The 12,112-nt window shown below is 48.4% G+C and overlaps 1 protein-coding gene across 4 annotated transcripts; it reads left to right on the top strand.

Annotated features, from left to right (window-relative positions):
- rxrba (retinoid x receptor, beta a) lies at window positions 1–10,972 on the top strand. 4 transcript variants are annotated; one of them, XM_067255229.1, is made up of 13 exons: window positions 1–65; window positions 701–863; window positions 1,257–1,486; window positions 1,935–2,091; window positions 2,523–2,702; window positions 3,509–3,532; window positions 4,049–4,209; window positions 4,451–4,580; window positions 4,726–4,858; window positions 6,955–6,996; window positions 7,732–7,823; window positions 8,820–8,925; window positions 9,062–10,972. In XM_067255229.1, the coding sequence occupies exons 2-13, from the start codon at window positions 848–850 to the stop codon at window positions 9,207–9,209; spliced, it is 1,419 nt and encodes a 472-aa protein (XP_067111330.1). In that variant the 5' UTR covers window positions 1–65; window positions 701–847; the 3' UTR covers window positions 9,210–10,972. The 4 variants fall into 4 exon arrangements, with proteins under 4 accessions (XP_067111330.1, XP_067111331.1, XP_067111332.1 ...); XM_067255230.1 differs by lacking the exon at window positions 6,955–6,996; XM_067255231.1 differs by lacking the exons at window positions 8,820–8,925; window positions 9,062–10,972 and adding an exon at window positions 8,523–8,799.
- Window positions 10,973–12,112: the final 1,140 nt, after the last annotated feature.

Raw genomic sequence — 12,112 nt, 5'->3', positions numbered from 1 at the left:
GACAGAGGAAGAGCACTGGGCCTGACCACATCTTTTCATGCGGAAAAACGGCAACGTCAAAAAGCGTTAGTACATTTTATCATTCCTACAACTAACACCATGTCTGCAAAGTTATGCAGTAGTGTTGGTTAATTTGATGACGAGTTGACTGTTTTTCAACTGGTGAACAAGTTTAGCTAGCTAGCTTGCTAACATAATCAACTAGACATGCTACACTCTCAGGGTATGAGTGATCCTGCAGGCTTTTTCGCGTTAGCACATTATCTTTTAAGTCATGTCGTTGTTATATGCAATTTGTAATGCATTACTGAACGGGATAAACACCCTGGGTAATGTTAAAATGTTACAGCATTAGTTGCTGATAGCTAGGCTTCTAGTCTAGCTTTAGCTAGTTAAGAGACAGTCTTGCTTTGCAGACGGACTTGGCTGTTGCTGGCAACGATGGCTAAGCTAAGATTGCTACTGAAGTCTCTAAGTTGGTTAGCTGCTGTAGCTAGTTAGCTCAAGCTATCAGCATGCTTGAGACATCCAGTCTTTAAATCGTGAAAAAATTGACAAATTGGTATAAATCAATATTCACATTATATCACTAACAAATGTTGTGCTATAGATTAGGTATGTGTGTCATATGCAGTATTTTTTATCGATGTTATTTTTTTTATGCGTAGTTGGCTATCTTTATCTTGTGTTGGAATTTCAGCCCCATTTTTGGTCACCCTTAACACTCTGGCCCGGGCCTTAGTCCGCGGTCTCGGGTTTAGTTGATAGCCGGCTGGAGGGCAGGCTGGGTGGGACTGTGCACGCCTGTTGAGAGTCTCACCACGTATCCTGCACTTCTGAGGCCGAAATGGGCGACAGCAGAGGTACAGTAGAAAATGTTTTTGCATTTGTTGTTGATTCAGTTAATGACAGGCTAGTCCTTAAAGATGTTTAAGGACAGGCTATGTCCTTAAACATCATATTTATTTTATCAACCATACGCGTTGCGATGAACTTGCATGTATCCCTATTATTTAAGTAAATTAACTGTAACATTGTATTTGCATGTCGACCTATTACACAGTAATGAATGGTATTGATTATTATTATATAATTGTAACCATATTGTGTCCCATCTAGCATATGCCTAGAGGATTATTATTTAAATCATCATGAATTAATTATTAAACCTAAAATGTACTCAATACTTCCAAATCATGTCACAGTAGCCCTAACTACAGTTGACTTTTGCCCCCCCCCCCCCCCCTCCCTCCCAGATTCCCGGAGTCCGGATAGCTCGTCTGTGTCATCTCCCCCCTCAGGCCATCGCTCCTCGTCTCCCCTGGTGCCCCCTGTGACCATGACCTCCCTGCCCCCCATCACCTCAGCTGTCAACAGCCCCATCAGCAGCATGGGCTCTCCGTTCTCTGTCATCAGCTCCTCCCTGGGCTCCCCCTGCTTGCCAGGGACACCGTCGGTGGGCTACGGCCCCATCAGTAGCCCTCAGGTGAGCTCCAAAAGCTAGCTTGCTGAAAGATAGAGGGGGAACGAGCTAAGAGGTAGAACTTGAGACTGCTTTTCACAAAAATTGCATTAACCCGTAGAGGTAGCTAACTAGGCAACATGTTGTTGCCAAACATGGAAATGGGCACACTGTGGTAGGAGTTTTGGTTCATTCATTCATGAAACAAAACACCCCACTGACTATCAGATGGACATATGATATGCGTATAAGGATGTGCCACATAGCTATGTTGGTGTATATTGTGTCTCAGTGAATGTGAAGCGCCAATGACTGTAGCAACAAATATCCTGAAAGACAATAAAGAGAATCTTATCTAAAGCCTTTGACAACAAAGAGACATTCACTTGCTTCTCTCTCTCACTCTTTGTCTTTCTCTCACTGTTACACCCCCCCTCCTCTCATTCCCATTCTCATCCCCCGCCCCCCACAGATCAACTCCACCGTGTCCATGTCCGGTCTCCACGCCGTCAGCAGCTCTGACGACGTCAAGCCGCCGTTCGGGCTGAAGCAGCTGTCCGCCCACAGCCCCGGAGGACCCATGATGTCCCAGAAGCGCATGTGCTCCATCTGTGGAGACCGCTCCTCCGGTGAGACTCTCTGAAAACCGAGAAGAGTTCTTCACAGTGGTTTTCCCCATCCCTCCCCAGTTGTAACCAACCCAATTCAGTGACTCAGTCGAGGTCAACGTATCAGGCGCAGGGCATTAAGGAGCAGTGTTAGGCAGCTCGGAACTTATCCAGTCGAATCGAAAGCACCAGTTTGTTGTGTGGTGAACTCTGAGCCCCATCATTGGCTTTTTCTGAGGTCAGCTTCTGTTACAGTCACCAACAGAGATCCAGTACCGGTCCATTTATCACTGTCAATTTGTAGTGGTAAAAATGAATACCTTTGTCACAACTTCCCTATTTATCTCTCCCTTTCCATTTCTCCACGGTCTCTCCTCTGTCTCCTTTCTGTCATCCTACACCTGCTTTTTCCTTTATGCTGCACGACCCTCCCTCCCTCTCCCCCCCCCCAGGTAAGCACTATGGCGTGTACAGCTGTGAGGGCTGCAAGGGCTTCTTCAAGCGGACAGTGCGTAAGGATCTGAGCTACACCTGCAGGGACAACAAGGACTGTCTGGTGGACAAGCGGCAGAGGAACCGCTGCCAGTACTGCCGCTACCAGAAGTGCCTGGCCATGGGCATGAAGAGGGAAGGTGAGGAGGGAGCCACACCTGTACTCTACTACACTCTACTAAACTCTACTCTACTCTGTGCTACTCTACTACACTCTGCTAAACTGTACTCTACTCTATGCGTCTCTACTACACTCTACTAAACTCTACTCTACTCTATGCTTCTCTACTACACTCTACTAAACTCTACTCTATGCTACTCTACTCTACTACACTCTACTAAACTCTAATCTATGCTACTCTACTACACTCTACTAAACTACTCTATTGTACTCTACTAAACTACTAATCTCGACTGTAGGCTACTCTGCTAAACTCTACGAAACTCTACTCTATTAAACTATGCTACCCGACTGTACTAAACTTTGCTCTACTAAACTCTACCCTACTCTACTCAATAATTCAGATGTTTTTGACTCAGTATATTCTACTTTGCAATTTTCTTCCTAACCTCTTATGCAACTGTAATCTACTCTTGTTATTGAGCACAAAATGAAGGCCAGTTCAGTAAAGTAAATCAGGACCCTGTTATCTCCCGGGATCTAAGAGAGATTGGCTTGGTTCTTTACACTTTAAACACACACACACACGGCACAGCAACATCATCCAACCAACGATTTCTGTATGTATCCACTCAGTCGAATTCTTGCAAATGTCAATGTTACTCTTTAAGGGAGAGTTTTGACAGTGCTCATAGGGGATGGACAGACCGAGAAAAAAAGACGGAGAGCGGGGAGGGTGAGCCTTGTAAAACACTAACACCTGTCCCCCTCTCTCCCTCTTTTGTTCCTCTCGTTCTCTCTCTCCCCCTCTCCCTCCCCCTGTAGTGGTCCAAGATGAACGGCAGCGATGTAAGGAAAAGGGATGGAGGGGTGTCTGTATGGCTGTGTATGAGAGACTGTGTCCTGTAGGAGAGAATGCTATGGTATCAAGAGGATTGGGGGGGTGGGGGGGGGGGGTTGCAGTAGAAAGTATTGTCTCCTGGGGTAACATGCCATGTCTAGGGCCCATGGGACGATGAGATGTTGAGTCCCATAGGCTGTGGGGAGGTGTCTAAAACAACAGGCTGCCCGTGTTGTTTTGAAGTGGTCCGTTTGTGTTTGTGGCGTGAAAGGCAGCGAGTGGGGGTGACAGTTGTTGAGACGTCACGGCGAAAACGTGCATATCCGTGAATCTCTTTTTTTCTCTCTCTCTGTTGCTCTCTCTCTCTCTCTCGTCTGTCTCGTTCTTCTGTGCTCTTGTCTCTTCTCTTGACTTTTTCAACTCTGTCGCTCCGTCTCTCTCGGTCGAACATTTCCCCTGCCATTCCCCCCTCTCTTGCCTCCCTCTTTTGTCCTTCGCCTCCCTCCCTCCCTCTCCCCCCCCAGCTGTCCAGGAGGAGCGCCAGAGGAACAAGGAGCGTGACGGGGAGGTGGAGTCCACCAGCGCCGTGAACGAGGAGATGCCCGTGGAGAAGATCCTGGAGGCGGAGATGGCCGTGGAGCAGAAGACCGAGCTGCACTCTGACGGGAGCTCTGGGGGAAGCTCTGTAAGTGTGTGGGTGTGTGTGGGTGGGTGGGTGGGTATATCCCAGTGTCTGTGTGTGGCTGGGTGTGTGTAATTGTGTGTGTGGCTGGGTGGGTTTGCGTGTCCCAGGGTGTGTGTGTGTCCCAGGGTGTGTGTGTTTGTTTGTGGCTGGGTGGGTGGGTTTGCTTGTCTGTGTGTGTGTGTGTGTGTGTTTGAGACAATGGTAGTCAGTGTCCTGTATGTTTCTCTGTCCCGTCTGGCAGCCCAACGACCCGGTGACCAACATCTGCCAGGCGGCAGACAAGCAGCTGTTCACCCTGGTGGAGTGGGCCAAGAGGATCCCTCACTTCTCAGAGCTGGCCCTGGACGACCAGGTCATCCTGCTCAGAGCAGGTACACACACCCACACGCACACTCTAAAACACACCAGCACGCACCCCCACACTCTGTGAGACACACACACCCCCACCCTGAGCCCTACATGGCTAGCGATTGGCTGACGAGCGCGTCCCTCTCGCCCCACATGTCGGTGGACTAGGCTGGAACGAGCTGCTGATCGCCTCCTTCTCCCACCGCTCCATCTCCGTGAAGGACGGCATCCTGCTGGCCACCGGCCTGCACGTCCACAGGAACAGTGCCCACAGCGCAGGGGTGGGGGCCATCTTCGACAGGTAACACGCTCGCGGAGACAGACACGCGCACACACACAGAGATATGAAAACACACGTTTAAGGGCGCACGCACGCAGTATGTGCGGAGACGCATCCAAACACACGCTCACAGAGCCACACGTGCACACGGCGAGACACACGAACATGAAGATCCATCCAAACGCACACTTAGAGGCACGCGCGCACGGACACGCGCGCGCGCGCACACACAAACACACACCGAGTCCCGCACCCACCGAGACACAGACACACAACATTGTGTTTTCCACAGTGGAAGATCGTGTCACCTGGTGTACAATATGACGCGCGTGCGTCCGTGTTCCCCGACGCTGCCTGTGGTAACCTGCTGTGCAGACCAGAGGGAGGACGGGATCTCTCTGTACTGTGGGCTGTGTAAGCTAGCGTGTGAGTTTGTGTGCCTGGGTAGGGGTGTGTGTGTGTGTGTGTGTGTGTGTGTGTGTGTGTGTGTGTGGGGGGGGGGGGGTGGGGGGGGATAGATGTGGGTGTGTGTGTATCTCCGGGTAGCTGTTGGTGAATAGGTAGGGGTGTGTGTGTGTGGGGGGGGGGATAGATGTGGGTGTGTGTGTGTATCTCCGGGTAGCGGTTGGTGTATGGGTAGGGGGTGTGTGTGTGTGTGTGTGTGTGTGTGGGGGGGGGGGGGTGATAGATGTGGGTGTGTGTGTATCTCCGGGTAGCTGTTGGTGAATAGGTAGGGGTGTGTGTGTGTGGGGGGGGGGGATAGATGTGGGGTGTGTGTGTGTATCTCCGGGTAGCTGTTGGTGTATGGGAAGGGGTGTGTGTGTGTGTGGAGTGGATGAGTGCTGTTTCTGGTCTCGGTAGAATCATGCATGCCACACGGCTGGGTACTAACGCTATCTGTAGATGCCACTGATGGTTTCGACAGAACATCAACACACACACACACACACACTTACACTGACGTGCACCCACACCGACTTACAACCATACACACACTTGTACTTGCAACCACACTCACACACACACCACTCACCATCACACACGCCACTTAGGATCATACTCACACTTACTGTAACACTCACACTACTCACAACCACACACACCCTCTAGGGCCTGCGCGGGTCTTTTCTACGGGTTTTGAATTCATCATTGATTATACTTACCTGTCAGAACTGGCAAAACAAACTCCTTATATCCCCAAATCAGACCCACTCACTGTCAATCCTCAAACAAAATTATGTTGGTAGCTTGCTGCTTTTTCCTTAAAAAAAAACAAAAAGTGCCATACTATTTTCCATGTAACATTTGCTGGTAATCATTCACATCTAAACTGATTGATTGATCTGCTTTCTTCATTGTTATTCTATTTATCATCTTAAGCGCTTCTTCTTCCTGCTTCACTGTCGTTGTCTGACTCTGTCACTACGTAGAATCCCTCGTGCTGATTTGGATTGGTTCAAGCCAAACCGACTAATGTTCATCCATACCGTCACCAGGAACCTCACAGGGACTCGCACATACTCCCATACAGCAGTCAGCGTTCCAATATCTCCAAAGAGGAGCAAACACCATCAATCACCTCGAATCCAAATGGTTAATAACGCCCTACCAATCAGAATGAAATGAAATCTTTGGTCACGTGCCATGCAGTCATCCACTGAGATGCCTAGTAATTGTCTATCGATGCAGACTGTCTTTTTTCTATGAAATCTCAACCACCTTATCCACTGCATACAGTATATGCACCGTAGGTACCAGCATGGACTTTTAGGTTTAAAATACCAAAGGTTTATAAGTATATATTCACAAGTATGTAAGTGTATAAGTAAGCAAATGAGCCCCATGTGGCTCAACAGTATGTACCCGAGGTATAGAATAATGCTGCACGAGCCAGACAGAGATTTTAGCTCCAGCACCACTACATTACACCAGCAACAGTCTGTGCCTCTGTAACTCTGTCCTCTGACCTTTCACCCCGCACCCCCTTGACCCCTAAACTTGGCTTGGGGTCCCCCCCCCCCTGTTCTTCTGGGCCCTGGCCTACTAGCATAACAGCAGCTGTGACATTAGTGTAACTGTGATGACGGTGTAATAATACGTTGTGATTGAACACACAGGGAGAGTGCTCACAGTGCTGAGGTTGGGGCCATATTCGACAGGTAATGACGCCACCACATGACACCCCCAACAACTATAACAAACAAAACAGACAAACAAAAGACACTCGTTGAGAGACTCGGGGGTGGGGGGGTGGGAGGGGAGGGGGGAGGGGGGGTAGGTGAAAGCGGTTTGGATTTCCCCGGGTAACAAGTCGTGTGTTTGTGTGTGTCACATCTCAGCGCTGTCGTCACTCTCTCTCTCTCTCTCTCTCTCTCTCTCTCTCTCTCTCTCTCTCTCTCTCTCTCTCTCTCTCTCTCTCTCTCTCTCTCTCTCTCTCTCTCTCTCTCTCTCTCTCTCTCTCTCTCTCTCTCTCTCTCTCTCTCTCTCTCTCTCTCTCTCTCTCTCTCTCTCTCTCTCTCTCTCGTCTCTCTCTGTCTCTCTCTGTCTCTCTCTGTCTCTGTCCGTCCGTCCGGCCGTGTGTTTTCCAGGCACAGCTATCTGTGTGTCTGCTGTGAGGGTGGGTGGGCGATGAGAGGTACCGATGACTCTAACCCCGTCTCCTCCTTTGTCCCTCCCTCCCCCCCCCCCCCCCCCCCCCCCCCCCCCCCGTGGGTGTCTGCCTGGCTTCCTCCTAACCTCCTCTTCTCCTTTCACCCCTCCTTTTCCCTGTCCTCCCTGCCTTTTTGTCCATACCTTCCTCTGATCACTTCGCTCCTGTTTCGTCCCCTACCATCCCCCCCCCCCTCCCCCACCTCGTCCTTTGGCCTGCCCCCCCCCCCTTCCCCCCTGTGCAGAGTTCTGACAGAGCTGGTCAGTAAGATGAGAGACATGCAGATGGACAAGACCGAGCTGGGCTGTCTCCGGGCCATCATCCTCTTCAACCCAGGTACCATACACACACACACTCCCTACAGCTGTTTATTCTCACCCACCGTCCCAACCTGGGGTCCGTTGTTCGTACGTCGCTTATTACATCCAAGATCAAATGACACATCTGGCTAATTAGGTTCTTCGAAACACCCTTGTTGTTTAGGATAGCTGGATTGAGTTGTCTGGGATAATTGCACGTTCATGCGTTGGTCTAAAAGGGAATATGTATCGATAGTAGAAACCTTGATCAGCAACGCTGCTATTGGCTGCTCACCATAGCCAAAACGAGTGCCCCGTTTTTCTCTGCAACAGAGCCAAACGGAGCAAGAGCTTGCTCGAAGGTTACTCCGAATTTGAAGATTTAATCAGAACGACACACCTCAAAGTCTGCCAAATCCAGGAGAGGGCTGGCAAGACGTAGCAGACAAATTAAATGTATAGAATTGACCACGTTAGATGTTTTATCGCCTATTACAGTAGGCTAGGCCTATTTGTTTTGGATTTTTCATAATTACTTTTTTTATCATCTATAATGTCATAGAATTTAATGTGGTTCCAACGAATTAATGATGTAAATGACACCCTCACAAGAAAACCGATATCTCTCAAAAAGTATAGTAGCCTATCTCGATGTGCTAAAGGATCTGTCTATCACGCAATGCGCGATTTAATTTGGGTTTAATTCTGCTAATTGTTCTTGCACCTTCTGCAACAGGTTGTTGTCGTAAAAACGGACAAGACATGGCTGTGACAGACTTCCTGTATCACCTCTGCTTGTAAAGCCTCAATCAAATCTTGTTTACATAAAATAAGCCTGCTCCCGAGCAGGTTTAAGCTAAAGGACTTGTTGCTATGACAGCAAGTCCAGAATAAGCTTCGAAGAACCGAACAATCCAAGATAATGACAAATCGTCAACAATCAAATCCAGCTAACTGAGTTAGCGACGTACGAAGAACGGGCCCCTGGTCACTATTGTGTGTGTGTGTGTGTGTGTGTGTGTGTGTGTGGCAGATGCCAAGGGCCTGTCCAGCCCCAGTGAGGTGGAGCTCCTTAGGGAGAGGGTGTACGCATCGCTGGAATCCTATTGCAAACAGAGATACCCCGACCAGCAGGGCAGGTGAGACCGCACACAGAGGTACACACACACACACACACACACAGAAATACACACGTGCACAAGTACCAGGCGTGCAGGCTCACACACACAACCAGACGCTGCTCGTGGCATCATCCCCAACTCCCTGTCTGTCCAGGTTTGCCAAGCTCCTCCTACGACTCCCAGCGCTGCGCTCCATTGGTCTGAAGTGTCTGGAACACCTGTTCTTCTTCAAGCTGATTGGTGACACACCCATCGACACCTTCCTGATGGAGATGCTGGAGGCTCCCCACCAGCTGACCTAGGGGGAGGCGGTGGCACTGGAGGTGCAGTGTCATGTGACCCGCTCCTGGGTCTCTCCACGCCTCAGCTCCTTCTGGGGGAAAAGCCCTGTCTAACTGGTCTGGAGATTCAGCTCAAACACAACTGTATCACCAAGCAACCTCTGTCTTCACACACACGGACACACACACGCGTGTGCGCACACACACACACCATACTGAGCTTCAAATGACCATTTGCTGTCTTGGAAATACACACACTCTAACACACTTCTCCTGTATAAAGGGTTGCGATGCATACATTTCTCCCTTTTTTAAACGTAATCATGTCTTCAAGTTAATCACAAGCTTAGCTTCATTCTCAGTTATCCTACAGCTCTGGAGAACGCATTCTTTAAAAAACCGACAGATCCCCTTTTTACTTGTGGGATTTGTAGTTTTTTCATCAGCTACAAAGTCCACTGTAGCTACAGTATGGAGTGCCAAAGTCACGTTACGTTGAGCTTCTTACTTGAGGTACTTTTTGTAAAACATCAAGTAAACTATCCAAAAAAACTAATATTATAATCAAGAAACCTTCAAGGTGAAACCAGGCTACTATTGTGGCACAATATTTTAGTTCAACTGTCAGCAATACATACAGTTGAACTACAAACCCCAGATGGCTAGCTGTCAAATTGCCTCTATGATTGTAGTTCTTAAATGCGGCTTCCTGGCCTAAAAACTTTGAGGGGAGTGGCGGGACTTTGGTACTCTATTAAGGGTTGTTTTTTTGTCTTTCAGTTATGCAAATGATCCATGTGTTATATGGTCAGCCCAGCTTTGTGATTGGTCGAGAGAGGTGGACAAGCCTTCCCAATCAGAATAGATGATTTGAATATTGCGCTTTCACCCTCGCTGCAAAAAAGTGCAGCGTGAAGTCAAGTACTGTACTCTTCCATTGAGCCCTTTTGAAGCATTGAAGGCCAGGGGATGGCCAACTAGGTTTGGGCCTACCTAAAGCACACATCAGGCTTTTAGGAAAAAAATGACTTGAATGAAACAATTAATCTTTTTTTTGTTTTCCGCTTTCCTCCCATTTTGGCATTTTGGTCGAGTCCAAATCGGCAAAGACCTGAGCTTTTCTATAAAAACATGATATATGAGCTTCGACTGGTGCAGGACAGAGTAGCTCTGTCTGGATCCTTTTGAGACGCCCTCGCCTTGCTCATGTTCATTTTTGCACTTTGGGAACGTTACTGTGTATGTGAACTATTGTTGCCCCCCTCCCCCCCCCCCCATATTCCTCTCAGCCTCCCAAACTCTAGGACCACCTACCTCTCCTTCCCCCTGTGTTCTCTATAGAGCATAGCAATCATACTGTTTAGTACAGGTATGGTGGGCAGGGCTGTGCAGAGTTCTGTGAAAATACCATGAGCTCACTTCCTGGTGTCTTCATACCCTGTCTTTCTATTTGTTGAGGGACACCCCCCCCCCCCCCCCCCTGAATTCTGTCATTGGTCAGCTAGACCCTCAGTATTTTGACACTGGTCAACCAGACCCTGTAGATTTCGTAGTGTGATCCAATGCTTACAGCCTCTTTGTCTTTGTTACATGTTGACCTTTCTGGAGTTCTCTTTTTCAATACATACTTTTCTCCTTCACATGAGGGCGCTGGGGCGAATCATCAACTATGCATTCACAGTAGGGACTGTACGTTCTCACACACAAACTGTAATGTATGCAAAGACATCAGGTGAGATGCAATATGAAACCACAATATACAAAGTGTATAAACTACAGTACAAGTGTGTGTATATATATTATATATATATATATATATTATATATATATATAATTGTATTGTGGAGCTGTTTCCTACCAGCCCACCAAACACATCAATTAGAGGCTCACCTGATTGGTTAAGGCTTGTGATGTGGCACCATTGGCCCTGTAAGGGTTCTGGTGGTAAGCACCTCCCCCTCTGCTTGTATTTCCTGTCAAACTTGGACCTGATAGGCAATCCGAATTGAGGCGAGTGTCAGTAGGATTGTGGTTGGATAGCGTCTCCTCAGATTGCATCGTTAGCTTGTGTTTGCCCTTCTGCTGATGTGCTCTACCGGTGCTAAATGATGTGGTCTGACCCGTTTCATGTTTACACCAACACAGGCTCACGGAGTATGCAAGAACACAGGGACGCACGCTCTTTAAAACCTTAGGTCTGCTTGAAAAAGAAAAGAAAGAAAAAACAGTTGACCCACTCAGCCCCTGCCTGTGTACCTGTCAACTTGATGTGGTTACAGTCCTCCATGTTCTGCCCTGGGAGGAGGAGGAGGAGGAGGAGGAGGAAGGCTAGGAGGGTGTGTCCTGTGTGACAGATGGTGCCCCTTCCCTCCTCTGTTCAGACCAGCTCCTGGGCTAGAGTAGCATAACTGCCCCAGACTCTCAGTTTTGTCATTGGGGACGATTTATCAAAAATCTCCACAGTCGTAGAGTGGTCAAGTTGATCCTAAACTTTCTTTAGAGCTTCCTTAGTTGAATACAAACTTGTTTCATTCACCTGGTGCTCATCAACATGTCTCTCTTTGCTACTCTGTGTTTGATTCCTAACTCTGTTTACAATGAGCAGAGATCGTATAGTAAGCTACAGGTTACTGTATATATTCAACAGGCTCTGTTTTTTGGGGTTGTTTTTTTTTGCTAGACTTCAGCAGAGGAGTGGTGAAGATGTGCCTCTATGCTGTAGCTGCCAGAGAGAGATGTTGGTAACAAAGGAGAGAAAAAAATGCACAGGAGAGTGTGCAGAAAGTAGAAGCTGGAGAGAGAGAGGGAGAAAGAGGAAGAGAGGGGGTGTAGAGAGAAAGACGTAGAGAGAGAGAGGTAGAGAGAGAGAGAACCTAGCATGATGATGTTACAGTAGCCGTTTCAGTCCTGCGCAAAAACCTAGT

This window comes from Osmerus mordax, chromosome 18 (assembly GCF_038355195.1).
Source record: "Osmerus mordax isolate fOsmMor3 chromosome 18, fOsmMor3.pri, whole genome shotgun sequence".
NCBI lineage: Eukaryota > Metazoa > Chordata > Actinopteri > Osmeriformes > Osmeridae > Osmerus > Osmerus mordax.
This window is presented reverse-complemented; position numbering and strand designations above follow the sequence as displayed.